Source organism: Nomascus leucogenys, chromosome 17 (genome assembly GCF_006542625.1).
Source record: "Nomascus leucogenys isolate Asia chromosome 17, Asia_NLE_v1, whole genome shotgun sequence".
NCBI classification, from domain to species: Eukaryota; Metazoa; Chordata; class Mammalia; order Primates; family Hylobatidae; genus Nomascus; species Nomascus leucogenys.
The window spans coordinates 35154331-35169725 of NC_044397.1; the positions used below are offsets into that span (position 1 = coordinate 35154331).

At 55.8% G+C, this 15395-nt stretch overlaps 2 protein-coding genes across 3 annotated transcripts; both read left to right on the forward strand.

Annotated features, from left to right (window-relative positions):
- The first annotated feature begins 733 nt into the window (after positions 1–733).
- PCOLCE (procollagen C-endopeptidase enhancer) lies at positions 734–6560 on the forward strand. Its single transcript, XM_030797279.1, has 9 exons — positions 734–925; positions 1806–1914; positions 2337–2595; positions 3458–3582; positions 4040–4176; positions 4778–4992; positions 5837–5908; positions 6022–6192; positions 6322–6560. Exons 1-9 carry the CDS (start codon positions 831–833, stop codon positions 6486–6488), a joined length of 1350 nt encoding a protein of 449 aa, XP_030653139.1. The 5' UTR covers positions 734–830; the 3' UTR covers positions 6489–6560.
- A 3858-nt stretch (positions 6561–10418) lies between these two features.
- On the forward strand, positions 10419–13694 carry MOSPD3 (motile sperm domain containing 3). 2 transcript variants are annotated; one of them, XM_030797291.1, is made up of 6 exons: positions 10419–10558; positions 11047–11313; positions 11509–11584; positions 11794–12023; positions 13177–13341; positions 13462–13694. In XM_030797291.1, the coding sequence occupies exons 2-6, from the start codon at positions 11109–11111 to the stop codon at positions 13491–13493; spliced, it is 708 nt and encodes a 235-aa protein (XP_030653151.1). In that variant the 5' UTR covers positions 10419–10558; positions 11047–11108; the 3' UTR covers positions 13494–13694. The 2 variants fall into 2 exon arrangements, with proteins under 2 accessions (XP_030653151.1, XP_030653152.1); XM_030797292.1 differs by lacking the exon at positions 10419–10558 and adding an exon at positions 10697–10818.
- Positions 13695–15395: the final 1701 nt, after the last annotated feature.

Below are 15395 nucleotides of genomic sequence, written 5' to 3' on the forward strand. Positions count from 1 at the left end.
ATTCAAATAGTTGGAAGAGGTCATGGGTGAGAATTCCTTCTCCTCGGCCTAGTCTGGCCCAGGTCTGGAGAGAAGGCAATGGAGATTTGAAGTGGAGGCCAGGTGTGGTGGCTACGCCTATAATCCCAGCACTTTGGGAGTCCGAGGCGGGCGGATCACCTGAGGCTAGGAATTTAAGACCAGCCTGGACAGCATGCTGAAACCCTGTCTCTACTAAAAATACAAAAATTAGCCAGGTGTGGAGGCATGCGCCTGCAGTCCCAGCTACTCGGGAGGCTGAGGCACAAGAATTGCTTGAACCCGGGAGGCGGAGGTTGCAGTGAGCCGAGATCGTGCCACTGCACTCCAGCCTGGGTCACAGAATGAGACTCTGTCTCAAAAAACAAAACAAAAAAAAATTGAAGTGGAAAATGAGCTGGCAGGGGTGGTCAGGCAGGGGGTGAGCAATGAGGGCTCCTGAGCTGAGGAAGCAGGGGCTGGGGGAGGATGGGGGCTAGGGAGTCCTCAGAAGTTCCCGGAGATACTCCCTCACTGGACAGAGTGGGGTTCCCGATGACGTTACTTGAGGCCTGAGAGACGGCCTCTGCCCCTCACTGCTCCTCCCGCTCCTTAGGTCAACATTTATGTGTCCTAGACCTAGAGAGGTCCCAGGACACGCCACTGTCCCGCCTTCCCCACTGCCCGCCCCACTGGCCAGTCCCCACGCCCACACACCCAAGGCTGCCCCATCTGGCGCTGATTATCCTGCTGCTGCCGCCACCGCTGCTGCTGCTCTGCAAAATTCAGCTGCTGCCTCTGTCTTGAGGACCCCAGCGCCTTTCCCCGGGGCCATGCTGCCTGCAGCCACAGCCTCCCTCCTGGGGCCCCTCCTCACTGCCTGGGCCCTGCTACCTTTTGCCCAGGGCCAGACCCCCAACTACACCAGGTAGGTCTCTTGGCATCTTCCAGACAGCTCCAGTGAACTTCAGACCCCTGATTCCTCGGGGGTTATGCCTGGGGATATTTTGGGTTCCCTTGCTGACACACCACTCCCCAGATTCCCCACCGCCTCACCCTTCTCTGGCCCCCAAATCCTCCCCAACTGCTGCAAGACCTTGGTCTCCTGCAGGCCACCACTGCTCCCATTCCCCCACCTTCATCCTCTGGTCTCTTAAGTCTCCCCACCCACCCAGATCCTTGGCCCCCCATAGAACCCAAGAGAGAACCAAGCTCCTGAACTTGCCTGGTAGCTGGATTCCAGGAAGGAATTCGAGAGGGATTGTAGGGGGAGGAGGGGGCAGCGAGTGGAGACTTGGGAGTCAGAATCTGAAGTAGTTTGGAACAGGGGCAGGGCTCAGGTGTGGAGTTCGCGGAGCCTGGCCTCCAGGTTCAATCAGAGGGCCATCGCCACTGCAGCTCCCTCCATCTGTCCACCCCCTCCCCCCCCCACCGCCTCGTGGCTGTGTCCACATCTGGAAGTAGTTAGGCGGCTCCTGTCCCTGGACTGCCAGGCAGAGTGAGGCGGGAGTCTGGAAGGGGGGCCGAGGAGGATTCCGGGAATTCCTGTTGGGGTGGGGGTGGGGACTCTGGGGGTTGGAGGGATGGTCGAGTTGCCAGGCCCACTTTTTCCTTATCTTTGTGGGAGTCTGGGACACCCCAGCCATGTCCTGGCTGGTGGAAGCTGCCCCAGGTCTCTCAAGGCCTTTCCATTTCATCCCCCAGCTTCCCTCCTTGGAGTTTCATCCTCATCACCTCATCCCCATCTTGCCAGTGCTCCCCCATCCCACCCGTCCCTGCTCTTTCCTGACCCCTTTTCTGTTCTCCAGACCCGTGTTCCTGTGCGGAGGGGATGTGAAGGGGGAATCAGGTTACGTGGCAAGTGAGGGGTTCCCCAACCTCTACCCCCCTAATAAGGAGTGCATCTGGACCATAACGGTGAGAAGCCCCTTCTGGGCACTACCCCTTGTTAAAGTCTCAGAGGCAAAAAGGCCTGACTGCGAAGGGACCCCATCTCCCCACCCCGCACCACCTTCTCACCCCTGGGGCAGCTCCAAGTGTCTTCCCTCTGTCACTGAAGGCACCATTCATTCCCACCGTAACACGCATCCTCTTAACCCTTCCCTCAAATCTTTTCTCCAGTCCCCGGCCCTCCCTCCTCTTCCAAAGCCTCAGCTCTTGTCCCCTCCACAGGCCACCAGCAGAGCTGCAGAGACCAGGCCCTCTGCCCTGCACTCGCATGGAGGCCCCTTCCCGTTCAGTCCGTTTCTGCAAGAAACGCTTGGGGCAGGGGAGCTGCCCTCTGGCTGGGTTGTGTGGGGCCTGACTCTGTGGGTCCCCGCCTCTGTACCCGCTATCAGGTCCCCGAGGGCCAGACTGTGTCCCTCTCATTCCGAGTCTTCGACCTGGAGCTGCACCCCGCCTGCCGCTACGATGCTCTGGAGGTCTTCGCTGGGTCTGGGACTTCCGGCCAGCGGCTCGGACGCTTTTGCGGGACCTTCCGGCCTGCGCCCCTAGTCGCCCCCGGCAACCAGGTGACCCTGAGGATGACGGCGGATGAGGGCACAGGAGGACGAGGCTTCCTGCTCTGGTACAGCGGGCGGGCCACCTCGGGCACTGGTGAGAACTCCCTCACCTCCGCCTTCCCCCCCCTCCAGGCCCCGCCCCGGGCGCAGCCCCGCCCCCAGCCCTAACCTCCGCCCCGCCCACCCCGCGCCCCAGCGCCTAGGGCCCCTTACCTCCCTGACCCATTTTCCTCACTAACCGCCCCTTCAGTCCCTCCTCCCCGTCTTCTCTCCCCTCCTCCCGCACCCACCCATCCCCTCTTCCAGGGCCCCCCCCAGGCGCGAGGCGGAAATGGGTCACCGACCCGCGGGTGGAATGGGCGGCCTGGGGTTACTGGGACGGTGAGTAACTGCCGGCCCCCGTCCGCAATCGGGCTCCCTCCGACGGGCGCGAGGGGGCACCCCAGGGCTGGGGGGACTAGGTTCCTCCGACCCAGGGGGGCCCCCTACACCCAGCCCTGGGCTCCCGATTGCGGTCCCATCACCCCCTCCTGGCGGCAGAAGTCTCCCTTGCCATGTTTCAGGCGGGGACCTCCCTAAAGGGGGCCTCGGGGGCTGTGCCCCAAGTCGAGGACACCCTCTCCAGCCTGAAAGGGGACTCTGCTGCAGGGCCGGGGAGATGGGATCTCCTAGGGGAAGAGGCGCGGTGCGGCCGCGGGTCGGGGAGGGGCCAGAAGGGGGCGTCCAGCCAGTTCCTCCTCCCGCTTCCACCGCCCGCCAGTGCGCCCTGCGGCCCCAGACTTCCCCGAGCCGCGCTCCTGCTAACCTGCCCCCGTCTTACCTCCCCTTCTTCTCGTCCCCTCATCCTGAGCCCCAGACATCCGAGCTGCCTGCCGGGGCTCCCAGCCTAGAGCTCTCCTCGAGCTGACCGAGGGTCTCCACCGCCCCCCACCCCCGCTCCTCTCTCCCCTCCCCAGAGCACCAATTTTGCGGGGGGCGGCTGGAGAAGGCCCAGGGAACCCTGACCACGCCCAACTGGCCAGAGTCCGATTACCCCCCGGGCATCAGCTGTTCCTGGCACATCATCGCGCCCCCGGACCAGGTACCGACCCTCCTCCCCGGGCTGCCCTAGGGGACCCAGGCGGCGCCCTCCAGCTTGCAGCCAGCAGAGATTTATTGAAGATCTGCTGTGTCCCGAGCACTGCGCTTGCGCTGGTGGGCACCCAAAACAGCCCCAACCCCTGCACGCACGCAAACAAAAATGTAAAAATTACAGCTGAGACAAGTCTCAGGAGAGCGAGGTACAGGGTCCTGGTATAACACGCGGGTCTGTCACTTGTGAGTGCGCCAGGACTTGACCTTGCCAACGACGACGACCGACACCCCTGCAGGGTCCCATGGGTTTGTGTGGTCCTCCGTGCTGTGGTGTGAACGCCTTCAGGAGAGGGGCCCAGGGGACGCGGGAGGTGGGAGTGGGGGCTGCTGCAGGCACCCAATAGATGAGGTGCAGGCGCCCAGGGGTGTCCCACCGCGCAGCCCCCGCCTCCGCCCGCCGCCAGGTCATCGCGCTGACCTTCGAGAAGTTTGACCTGGAGCCGGACACCTACTGCCGCTACGACTCGGTCAGCGTGTTCAACGGAGCCGTGAGCGACGACTCCCGGAGGCTGGGGAAATTCTGCGGCGACGCAGTCCCGGGGTGAGGGGCGGGACCTGGGCGAGTCCGGGAGAGAGAGTCAGGGGACCGCGCGCACGCGGCTGTTTGGAGGGGCGGGGTTCAGCTAAAGGGACGGGATCTGAACCCCAGGGCTCCAAACCGGCGAGGGGAGCAGGTTCCAGGCCAGGCAAAGAGGAGATTTGGCCCCAGGTCTGGGGTCCGCGGATAGAGAGGCGACTGGAGCTCTGCGAAGTCGGGACGAAGTTAAAAGGCCACCGGGCCAGGGGTGGTGGCTCGCCCTGTAATCATAGCACTTTGGGAAGCTGAAGCGGGAGGATCACCTGAGCTTAGGAATTGGAGACCAGCCTGGGCAACATGGCGCAACCTTGTCTGTACTAAAAATACAAAATAATTAGCTGGGCATGGTGGCGTGCCTGTAGTCCCAGCAACTTGCGGGGCTGGGGCAGGAGGATTACTTGAACCCAGAAGGTCAAGGCTGCAGTGAGCCGAGATGGAGCCACTGCACTCAAGCCTGGGAGACAAAGTGAAACCCTGTCTCAAACAAACAAAAAAGGTCACGGGGCTAAGAGTGTGGTGCACGCCCGCCCTGACACTTCCCCCGATGCTCGGTGGCCACCCGCAGCTCCATCTCCTCCGAAGGGAATGAACTACTCGTCCAGTTCGTCTCAGATCTCAGTGTCACCGCTGACGGCTTCTCAGCCTCCTACAAGACCTTGCCGCGTGGCACTGCCAAAGAAGGGCAAGGGCCCAGCCCCAAACCGGGAACTGAGCCCAAAGTCAAGCTGCCCCCCAAGTCCCAACCTCTGGAGAAAAAAGAGGAAACTCCTTCAGCCCCCGGTGAGTCTGGGATAGGGGAGGAAGGGGAAACAGACTGAAGGGAGCCATTTCAAAAAGTTCTGGCCTGGGCTGCGGCTCACGCCTGTAATCCCAGCATTTTGGGAGGCCCAGGCAGCAGGATCGCTTAAGCCTAGGAGTTTACCATAGCAAGACCCTGTCTTTTCAAAAATAAAAAAATTAGGCTGGGCTGGTGGCTCACGCCTGTAATCCCAGCACTTTGGGAGGCCAAGACGGGCAGATCACCTGAGGTCAGGAGTTCAAGACCACCCCGGCTAACATGGCAACACCCCATCTCTACTAAAAATACAAAAATTAGCCAGGTGTGGTGGTACACACCTGTAATCCCAGCTACTCAGGAAGCTGAGGCAGGAGAATCGCTTGAACCTGGGAGGTGCAGACTGTAGTGAGCCGAGATTGTGCCATTGCACTCCAGCTTGGGTTAGAGTGAGATTCTGTCTCAAAAAAAAAAAAAAAAAAAAAAAAAAAAAAAAAAAAAAACTTAGCCAGGCGTGTGGGTCATAGCTACTCAGGAGGCTGAGGTGGGAGGATCGCTTGAGCTGGGAAGGTTGAGGCTTCAGTGAGCCATGACTGTGCTGCTGCACTCCAGCCTGGACAACAGAGCAAAACTCCATCTTAAACAAATAAAAAAGTTCTTCCTTGGCTACATTCACTCATTGATTCATCTGGTACTCACTGGTGCCTCCTTCCTGCCGATGACCCTTACTGGGTGCTGGGACCGGAAGCCCAACAGAGCTCTGAACAGTTCAAGTCAATGAGGCTGTTATGGGGAGAGTGCTCCCTCCTACTTGCTGAGCAGGTCACCCCCCACCCTCCTCCCTCCTAGATGCACCCACCTGCCCAAAGCAGTGCCGCCGGACAGGCACCTTGCAGAGCAACTTCTGTGCCAGCAGCCTGGGTAAGAATACCCCCAACCCCATTCCAGCTCCTCGAACCACCTCCCGCTTCTGGTTCCAGTCCTGCCATCTGGAACCTCCCATCTCCTCATCTCTCACTCCCATTCTCCCACAGTGGTGACTGCGACAGTGAAGTCCATGGTTCGGGAGCCAGGGGAGGGCCTCACCGTCACTGTCAGTCTTATTGGTGCTTATAAAACTGGAGGACTGGACCTGCCTTCTCCACCCACTGGTGCCTCCCTGAAGTTTTACGTACCTTGCAAGCAGTGCCCCCCCATGAAGAAAGGTAACAGAGATGTGGGGAAATGGGGATGGGGTGAGCTAAGTCACACGGAAATGATCAAGGTGTGGAATCTTGAGACCTGCTGACAGGTCTCCAGAATAAGAGATCTCAACCCCTCCCTCCTTCTTCCAGGAGTCAGTTATCTGCTGATGGGCCAGGTAGAAAAGAACAGAGGCCCCGTCCTTCCTCCAGAGAGCTTTGTGGTTCTCCACCGGCCCAACCAGGACCAGATCCTCACCAACCTAAGCAAGAGGAAGTGCCCCTCCCAACCTGTGCGGGCTGCTGAGTCCCAGGACTGAGACACAGGCCAGCCCCAGCCCCTAGCCCTCAGGCCTTCTTTCTTATCCAAATAAATGTTTCTTAACGAGGAAGGGGTCAGATCTCCATGCTTATGGTATTGGGGTCCATCTTGAGGATTTCATTAATTAATTAATTCAACACATATTTACTATACAGAATAATCTTTTAAGAATGTGGCCAGGTGTGGCAGCTCACAGCTGTAATCCCAGCACTATGGGAGGCTGAGTCAGGAGGATTCCTGAGGCCAAGAGTTTAAGACCAGCCTGGGCAACATGGCAAAACCCCCTCTCCACAAAAAAAATACAAAAATTAGCCAGGTGTGGTGGTGCACACCTGTAGTCCCAGCTACTCAGGTTGAGGTGGGAGGATCGCTTGATCCCGGGGAGATAAGACTGCAGTGAGCTGTGACTATGCCACTGTACTCCACCTGGGGGAACACAGTGAGACCCTGTCTCAAAAAAAAAAGAATGTAAGTCACAGGCCAGGTGCAGTGGCTGATGCCTGTAATCCCAGCACTTTGAGAGGCTGAGGTGGGAGGATCACTTGCGGTCAGAAGTTTGAGATCCGCCTGGGCAACATGGCCAGATTCTGTCTTTACAAAAAATAATTAGCTGGGCATGGTGGTACTCATCTGTGGTCCCAGCTACTCAGGAGGCTGATGTGGGAGGCTTGCTTGAGCCCAGGACTCTGAGGCTGCAGTGAGCTATGATCACACCACTGTACTCCAGCCTGGGCAAAAGAGTAAGACTGTGTCTCTAAAAAAGTAAAAAGAAAAGATGTCATGTCTTGGCCGGGCGCAGTGGCTCATGCCTGTAATCCCAGCACTTTGAGAGGCCAAGGCAGGCAGATCACTTGAGGTCAGGAGTTTGAGACCAGCCTGGCCAACGTGGTGAAACCTCGTCTCTACTAAAAATACAAAAAAATTAGCTGGGCGTGGTGGCGGTCACCTGTTACTCGGGAGGCTGAGGCAAAAGAATTGCTTGAACTCGAAAGGTGGAGATTGCAGTGAACTGAAATCGTGCCACTGCACTCCAGCCTGGGCAACAGAGTGAGACTCCATCTGAAAAAAATAACATAAGATAAAAAAGAAAAGAAAATATGTCACATCTTTTTTTTTGAGACGGAATTTCCCTCTTGTTGCCCAGGCTGGAGTGCAATGGCGCAATCTCGGCTCACTGCAAACTCCGCCTCCTGGGTTCAAATGATTCTCCTGCCTCAGCCTCCCGAGTAGCTGGAATTACAGGCATGCACCACCACACCCAGCTAATTTTGTATTTTTAGTAGAGACGGGGTTTCTCCATGTTGGTCATGCTGGTCTCGAACTCCCAACCTCAGGTGATCCACACCCCCTTGGCCTCCCAAAGTGCTGGGATTGCAGGCGTGAGCCACCACGCCCGCGGCTGATTATGTCATATCTTGTCCCTCCTTTACTCAAAACTTTCCCGTAGTTTCCTAAGTCTTACCAAGGGTTCAAGGCCCTATATCATCTGCATTCTCTCTCCTGCCTCGTAGCTTCATGTCTATTATCTCCCATGTATCATCTGTTCCAGTCACATTGGCAACTTCACAGTTTGTTGCCCATTTCTATTTTGTTTGTTTGTTTGAGATGGAGTCTCGCTCTGTCACCCAGGCTGGAGCGCAGTGGCATGATCTGGCTGGACTGCAGTGCAGTGGCGCTATCTCGGCTCACTGCAACCTCCGCCTCCCAGATTCAAGCGATTCTCCTGCCTCAGCCTCCTGAGTAGCTGGGACTACAGGCACGTGCCACCACGCCTGGCTAATTTTGTATTTTTAGTAGAGACGGGGTTTCACTATGTTGGTCAGGCTGGTCTCGAATTCCTGACCTTGTGATCCGCCCGCCTTGGCCTCCCAAAGTGCTGGAATTACAGGGTGAGCCACTGCACCCGGCCTTGTTGCCCATTTCTAGTACACTTCTGTTTTCGGCCTTTGCTGTTTCCTCTATCCAGAATTCTCTCCCATAGACATATCTCATGGTTCACTTCCTAAATCCAGTCAGATCTCTGCTCAAAGTTCATCCTAGTCACTCATTCATTTGTTCATTCCAAATGGCAGGCACTGTCATAAGTCCTAAAGATACAAACTAAACAAAGTCCCTGCTCTTGTGAAAAGGAAAAAACATTCTACTGGAAGAGAGAGAAACAATAAAATAGGAGGTCATGTATCACTATAAGTGCTATTAAAAAAACAAATACAGGGCCGGGCGCGGTGGCTCACGCCTATAATCCCAGCACTTTGGGAGGCTGAGGCGGGCGGATCACGAGGTCAGGAGATCGAGACCATCCTGGCTAACACGGTGAAACCCCGTCTCTACTAAAAATACAAAAAATTAGCCGGGCGTGGTGGTGGGCGCCTGTAGTCCCAGCTACTCGGGAGGCTGAGGCAGGAGAATGGCGTGAACCCGGGAGGCGGAGCTTGCAGTGAGCCAAGATTGCGAGATTGCGCTACTGTAGTCCGGCCTGGGCGACGGAGCGAGACTCCGTCTCAAAAAAAAAAAAAAAAAAAAAAAAAAATACAATTAGCCAGGTGTGAAGTCACGCGCCTGTAGTCCCAGCTACTCAGAAGGCTGAGGCGGGAGGATTGGTTGAGTCCAACCAAGCAGGTGGAGACTGCAGTGAGCTATGATTGTACCACTGCCCTCCAGCCTGGGTGACAGAGCAAGACTGTCTCAAAAAAAAAAAAAAAAGAAAATGTAAAAGAGAACACGGGGATTCTACATAAGATGTTCAGAGGTGACTTTCAGATAAGATAAATTTTGTCTTTGCTCCATTGCTAACTGGGTGCCCTGAGAGACCCAGATTCTTCACCTTATCCAGGCTGTAAAAGGAGTTGAAGATTCGATGCAATTAAAGTGGCAGGGTTTAGCAAATCCTTTTTTAAAATATATAATTACTCGAACAACATGGGTTTGAAATCAGCAAATCTTAATTCCCTGTGCAAATGTGAGTGATTTCCCACGTCCCTTACAGGAAGGTGAGAAACAGGAGGCGAGACTTAGGCTGGAGTCCCAGATGGGAGGAACCTCCAACCCATAGAAAACAGACTTTGAGCCTGGGGAAGGGACAGTGGCTCTCATGCCTTTTGGGAGGCTTAAGTGGGAGGATCGCTTGGGCCCAGGAGTTCCAGACCAGCCTGCACAACATAGCGAGATCGTCTCTACAAAAAATTACAAAAAGCCAGGCGTGGTGGTGTGCGCCTGTAATCCCAGCTACTCGGGAGGCTGAGGCAGGAGAATCGCTTGAAGCCAGGAGTTGGAGGCGGCAGTGAGCAATGATAGCGCCACTGCACTCCAGCCTGGGCGACAGAGTGAGACTCTGTCTCTAAAAAAGCAAAAAAGAGGCCGGGCACGGTGGCTCACGCCTGTAATCACAGCACTTTGGGAGGCTGAGGCGAGTGGATCGCCTGAGGTCAGGAGTGCGAGACCGGCCTGACCAACATGGTGAAACCCCGTCTCTACTAAAAATACAAAGAATTACCCGGACGTGGTGGCGCACGCCTATAATCCCAGCTACTCGAGAGGCTGAGACAGGAGAATCGCTTCAACCCTGGGGGCGGTGGTTGCAGTGAGCCGAGATCGTGCCATTGCACTCCAGCCTGGGTGACAGAGCGAGACTTCGTCTCAAAAAAAAAAAAAAAAAAAAAAGCAAAAAAGAAAACAGTCTTGGTTCCTGCAGAGGCTTCTAGAGCCTGGAATTGAAGAGGAGGAAAAGGGATTCCTTCCCGGTGGGAGATTGGCTTGGACCGTCTCAAGAATAGGGAGGAAAGAACAAAGCCCAGTTCGAAATCCCGCCCCCGGTTCTCTGAGTTACTTCAGGGCTCGAGTTCGAACCAATACAACTGTTACGTCATCGGAATCCAGCCAATCGCAGACGACAGAAGGAGGGCGTTCTGTTTGGTCTTTCAGCACACCAATCGGCGTATAGTTACGGCAGAAACAAAGACGCCCTAGCCAATGACAGAGGCCGTACGGCGGAAGTGTAGAAATGGACTCTCGGGAACATGGCACCATTAATCTGACCACAAGCTGACTGGCAGGTTCTTTGACCACAAGGCGAGCATCCTAGCGCAAGCGACCGTTTCGAGGCAGAAGCCCGACGGGGCCCGTGTCCGAGCTTAATGGGGGGCCGGAGACGCAAACACAGGTCTCTCAGGAAGCAGAAGGCGTCACAGGTCGCTCCGCAGGCGGCCGCTGCAGCGGGCGGCGTCTGGCTGGAGACAGGAGGCGGGCGTCTGGGAACGCCCGGAAGGGGCGAGGCCAGCGGCGGGGCGGGGCTTATGGAGATGGCGAGCTGGGCCTGAGGAGAAGGCCGGGTTGGGAGCTGCAAGGGGCCGGGTTTAGCGGGGTGGGCGTGGCCGTCGAGGTGGGGCTTGGCGGGTCCGAAGGAACCTGGGGCAGAGCTGGAAGAGGGAAGGTCTTGGGGGCCCTGGGCCTGGGTCTGCGGGAACCCCATCTAGCGGGGTTCCAAGGCGGCGGCGGCGTCAGTCCAGGCCCTGCCCCGGGAGCTCACCTTGTCCCCTTTCGCCCCTCACGCCCCCCAGCTCTGACTCCAGGCCCTGTCCCCTGAGCTCTGCCCTCGGATGTCCGACCGCCCAGAGCCTGCATGCGCCGTGGGGCGCCCCAGGACCAGGAGCTGGTGGGTCCGGGGCCCCCTGGGCGGGGGTCCCGGGGCGCCCCTCCTCCCTTGGGACCCGTTGTCCCGGTCCTGGTCTTTCCCCCGGATCTAGTATTCAGGGCGGACCAGCGGAGCGGACCCCGACAGCTGTTGACCCTCTATAACCCCACAGGAACTGCGCTTCGCTTCCGAGGTAAAGGGATCGGCGCCTCGGGGGGCTGGTGGCCGGACACTGGGGGCCTGTGTTGGCTGGAGGAGTCAGATGGGTAGGGTTGGATGTCCAGCTTTGGTGGACTGGGAAAGTCATGTCCAGCCTCCGGGGCAGAAGGCAGAGGGGACTCAAAGACCCACATGGCAGGGCTTGTCTGTGTGTGTCTCTATCCCCCAGTCCTGTGCACAGCACCTGCCAAATACACGGTGTTTGACGCAGAGGGATATGTGAAGCCCCAGTCTTGCATTGACATGTGAGTGAGCTGGGAGGGTGGGAAGGCTTGTGGAAGCCAGGGGTCGCTGCCACCTGTTGTCTGAGCTCTGAGACCTTCCCCTCTTTAACCTGTTTGCCCTACCCTCTCTGCCTGTGCCCCTAAGGGAGAGACTTCTGGGGGGAGGCCCTGATTTCCTTGGAATACTGCCTCATTCACTCCAATGGGCTTCTCTCCTACCTTGGGACCAGTGTGATTCGCCATGTGGCACCCATTCCCAGCCACTATGATGTCCAGGACCGCTTCCGCATTGAGCTGTCTGAGGAAGGAGCTGAGGGCCGAGTGGTGGGACGCAAGGACATTACCTCCGTTCTGAGAGCCCCAGCGTACCCCCTTGAGCTTCAGGGACAGCCAGATCCAGCGCCTCACCCAGGGCCTCCTGCTGGGACACCACCACCCACGGCCAGACACTTCCAGGAGCGTGAGTTGGGAGACTGGGATCTTGAGTTCTGTAGGGAGGGAGGAACTAGCATTTCCCTAGAGATGAGATAAATTGGATTTGAAGAAGTCTCCTGGTTCAGTCTTTTGTCTTTTGGTGGAAACATTTCTCCGAGTTGAGATTTTATATCAGGTGAGGGGGAAAAAGACTTACAGCTTCCCTGGTTTCTGACTTCTACTTAGAGGAAAAGCTTCTTCCTTGACTGTAACCACAGTACTTCCTATCATGTGGTAGCTCAGTTCAGTTCAATAAGAAACCTGTATTGAGCAATTAACCCTGTACCAAGTTGTGTGCTGGGTATGAGATCAAGAGAGGTCCCTGCCTGTCGGATAGGTCCACAGAAGAGAGAAAATGAATGCTGAGGGACTGGAGGAGAGAGTTCTTGTGATGGTGGGGACAGAGGCTGTAGGAAGGAGAGGACACTTGCAGTGTACCACTGGAGGGCAGTAAAAAATAGATACAGGGTGCGGTGGCTCACGCCTATAATCCCAGTGCTTTGGGAGGCTGAGGTGGGCTGATAACCTGAGGCCAGGAGTTTAAGACCAGCCTGACCAACATGATGGAACCCCGTCTCTACTAAAAACACACAAAAATTAGCTGGGAGTGGTGGCTCGCACCTGTAATCCCAGCTAGTCGAGAGGCTAAGGCAGGAGTATCACTTGAACCTAGGAGGCGGAGGCTGCAGTGAGTCAGGACTGTGTGGCTGCACTCCAGCCTGGGTGCAACAGAGCAAGACTGCGTCTCAAAAAAAAAAAAAAGTCGATACAGGGTGTGGTGGCTCACACCTATAATCCCAGTGCTTTGGGAGGCTGAAGTGGTGGGAGGATTGCTTGAGGCCAGGAGTTCAAGATCAGCTTGGACAACATAGCAAGACCCTCTACAAACAACTTAAAAATTAGCCAGGCATGGTAGCATGAACCCATAGTCCCAGCTACTTAGGAGGCTAAGGCAGGAGGATCACCTGAGGCCAAGAGTTCCAGACCAGCCTGGGCAATGTAGTGAGACTCCATCTCTACAAAAAATAAAAGATAATTAAAAAAAAAAGTAGATACATCTTCCTTGTTCAGGCTTCTCCCTGGAGGACCTGGGCTGGGCAGGATGGGGGCTGCAGCATCTGATGAGTCTTGTTTCTCAGACCCCCGCCAGCAACTGGCCACCAGCTCCTTCCTCCTCTTCTTGCTGACGGGGATTGTCTCTGTGGCCTTCCTGCTGCTCCCACTCCAGGACGAACTCGGCAGCCAGCTGCCTCAAGTCCTGCACGTCTCCCTGGGACAAAAGTTGGTGGCTGCCTACGTCTTGGGTGAGGACAGTAGTGGCCAGGGACCCAGGCCCCAGGAAAAAGGAAGAAGGGACGGGAGGAGAGTTAACAGAGCCCCAGGGCTGCCCATGCAACCCTGTTCTTTCTTTGTCCCCTCTCCAGGCCTCCTCACCATGGTGTTCCTCCGGACCTGAGCTCCCTCCTCAACCGCCAGCCCACCCCACCCTCCCTGGGCAGGGTCTTGAGGCAGCCACTGTGATGCTCATACCTTACCTTGCCTCCTACCCTCTTCTCTTTCCTGCCTACTCCTCACTCCTTCCTGACAAAAAACACCCAGGGATTTGTACTCGTTTTCCAAGTCGAATAAAATACATTTTTAAAATGAAAATCAGAAATGTAGGGTACTTGCCCCTGTCTTCCCACTTCTTTTTTTTTTTTTTTTGAGACGGAGTCTCGCTCTGTCGCCCAGGCTGGAGTGCAGTGGCGCAATCTCGGCTCACTGCAATCTCCGCCTCCCGGGTTCATGCCATTCTCCTGCCTCAGCCTCTCCGAGTAGCTAGGACTACAGGCGCCCGCCACCACGCCTGGCTAATTTTTTTGTATTTTTAGTAGAGACGGGGTTTCACCGTGGTCTTGATCTCCTGACCTTGTGATCCGCCCACCTTGGCCTCCCAAAGTGCTGGGATTACAAGCGTGAGCCATCGCGCCCGGCCCCCACTTCTTTTTTGGTACTCATACATCCTCTAGTTCTCCCACCCCTGTTCCCAGGGGACCCAGGCACTTGGGGCAATGATGAGGCCCAGCGAGGATTTAGAAGAGTTGGGTCACTTCTGGTGCTTGCATTGAAAAACTATGTGACCATGAGCAAATCATTTAATTTATCTGAGCTGTAGATTCTACCTACAAAATGAGAGCATTGGGCAAGTTGATTCTCAAGATCCCCTTCAGCCCTGGAATAGGGTCCTGTCCCTAAGCCAATGTATTTAACCTAAAAAGAAATGAATGAAAACACCACCTAATCCTGCCTGCGGTGGAACTCCTGTCCCACCATCTGGAGGCAACAAAGCCTTTTGCCAGGGTTACCTGGGTGTTTATAAACCCTAGAATCCTTTTCTGCCTTTTGGACCCTATATCTGTTTTCCTGGGTCTTTCCTTTAAGACTTCAACTCCCTTGGCCGGGCGCAGTGGCTCATACCTGTAATCCCAGCACTCTGCAGGGCCAAGGCGGGTGGATCACTTGAGGCCAGGAGTTCAAGACCAGCCTGGCCAACATGGTGAAATCTTGTCTCTAAAAATACAAAAAATACACCCAACATGGTGAAATTTTGTCTCTAAAAATACAAAAATTAGCTGGACATGGTGGTGGGTGCCTGTAATCCCAGCTACTCAGGAGGCTGAGGTAAGAGAATCATTTGAACCTGAGAGGTGGAGGCTGCAGTGAGCTAAGATTGTGCCATTGCACTCCAGCCTGGGCAACAGAGCAAGACTCCATCTAAAAAAAAGAAACAGGACTTCAACTCCCATGGATCAGAAACACCAAAGTCCCTACCAATATGGGGGAAATAGTATTGCTTGACATAACCTCACCTTAACCAGGCAAAAAAAAAAAAAAAAAAAAACAAACAAAAAACTAGGGTACAGGAAAAGAATAAGATTTACAAAAGGCAAGCTTCCAGCTCACCTGCCCTCCTTCAGGTGCAGGGCGAGGAGGAACAGAGGAAGAGGGAGAGTGGCCAGGCTCAGTGGCTCACGTCTGTAATCCCAGTGCTTTGAGAAGCCAAGATGGGAGGATTGCCTGAGCCCAGGGGTTCAAGACCAGCCTGGACAACATAGCAAGACCTCTTTTCTACAAAAAAAATAAAAAGGAGGAGGGAGAGCCAGTGACTCTGGGCAGATGGTTGACTGGGAACAAAGATCAGCAAGATATTAAGACAGACCCAGGCTGTCACAGCACTGGAAGGTGATCAGGTGTTCCAGCTTTACTTTAGGGGCGTTGGGACCTGCTCCACTACCCTGGGAGTCTTCTCCCTCTCACACCCAGAACTGGCTCCAGTGGGGTGTGGCCCTGATACTGCATGGAGAATGGGTGTGTCGTT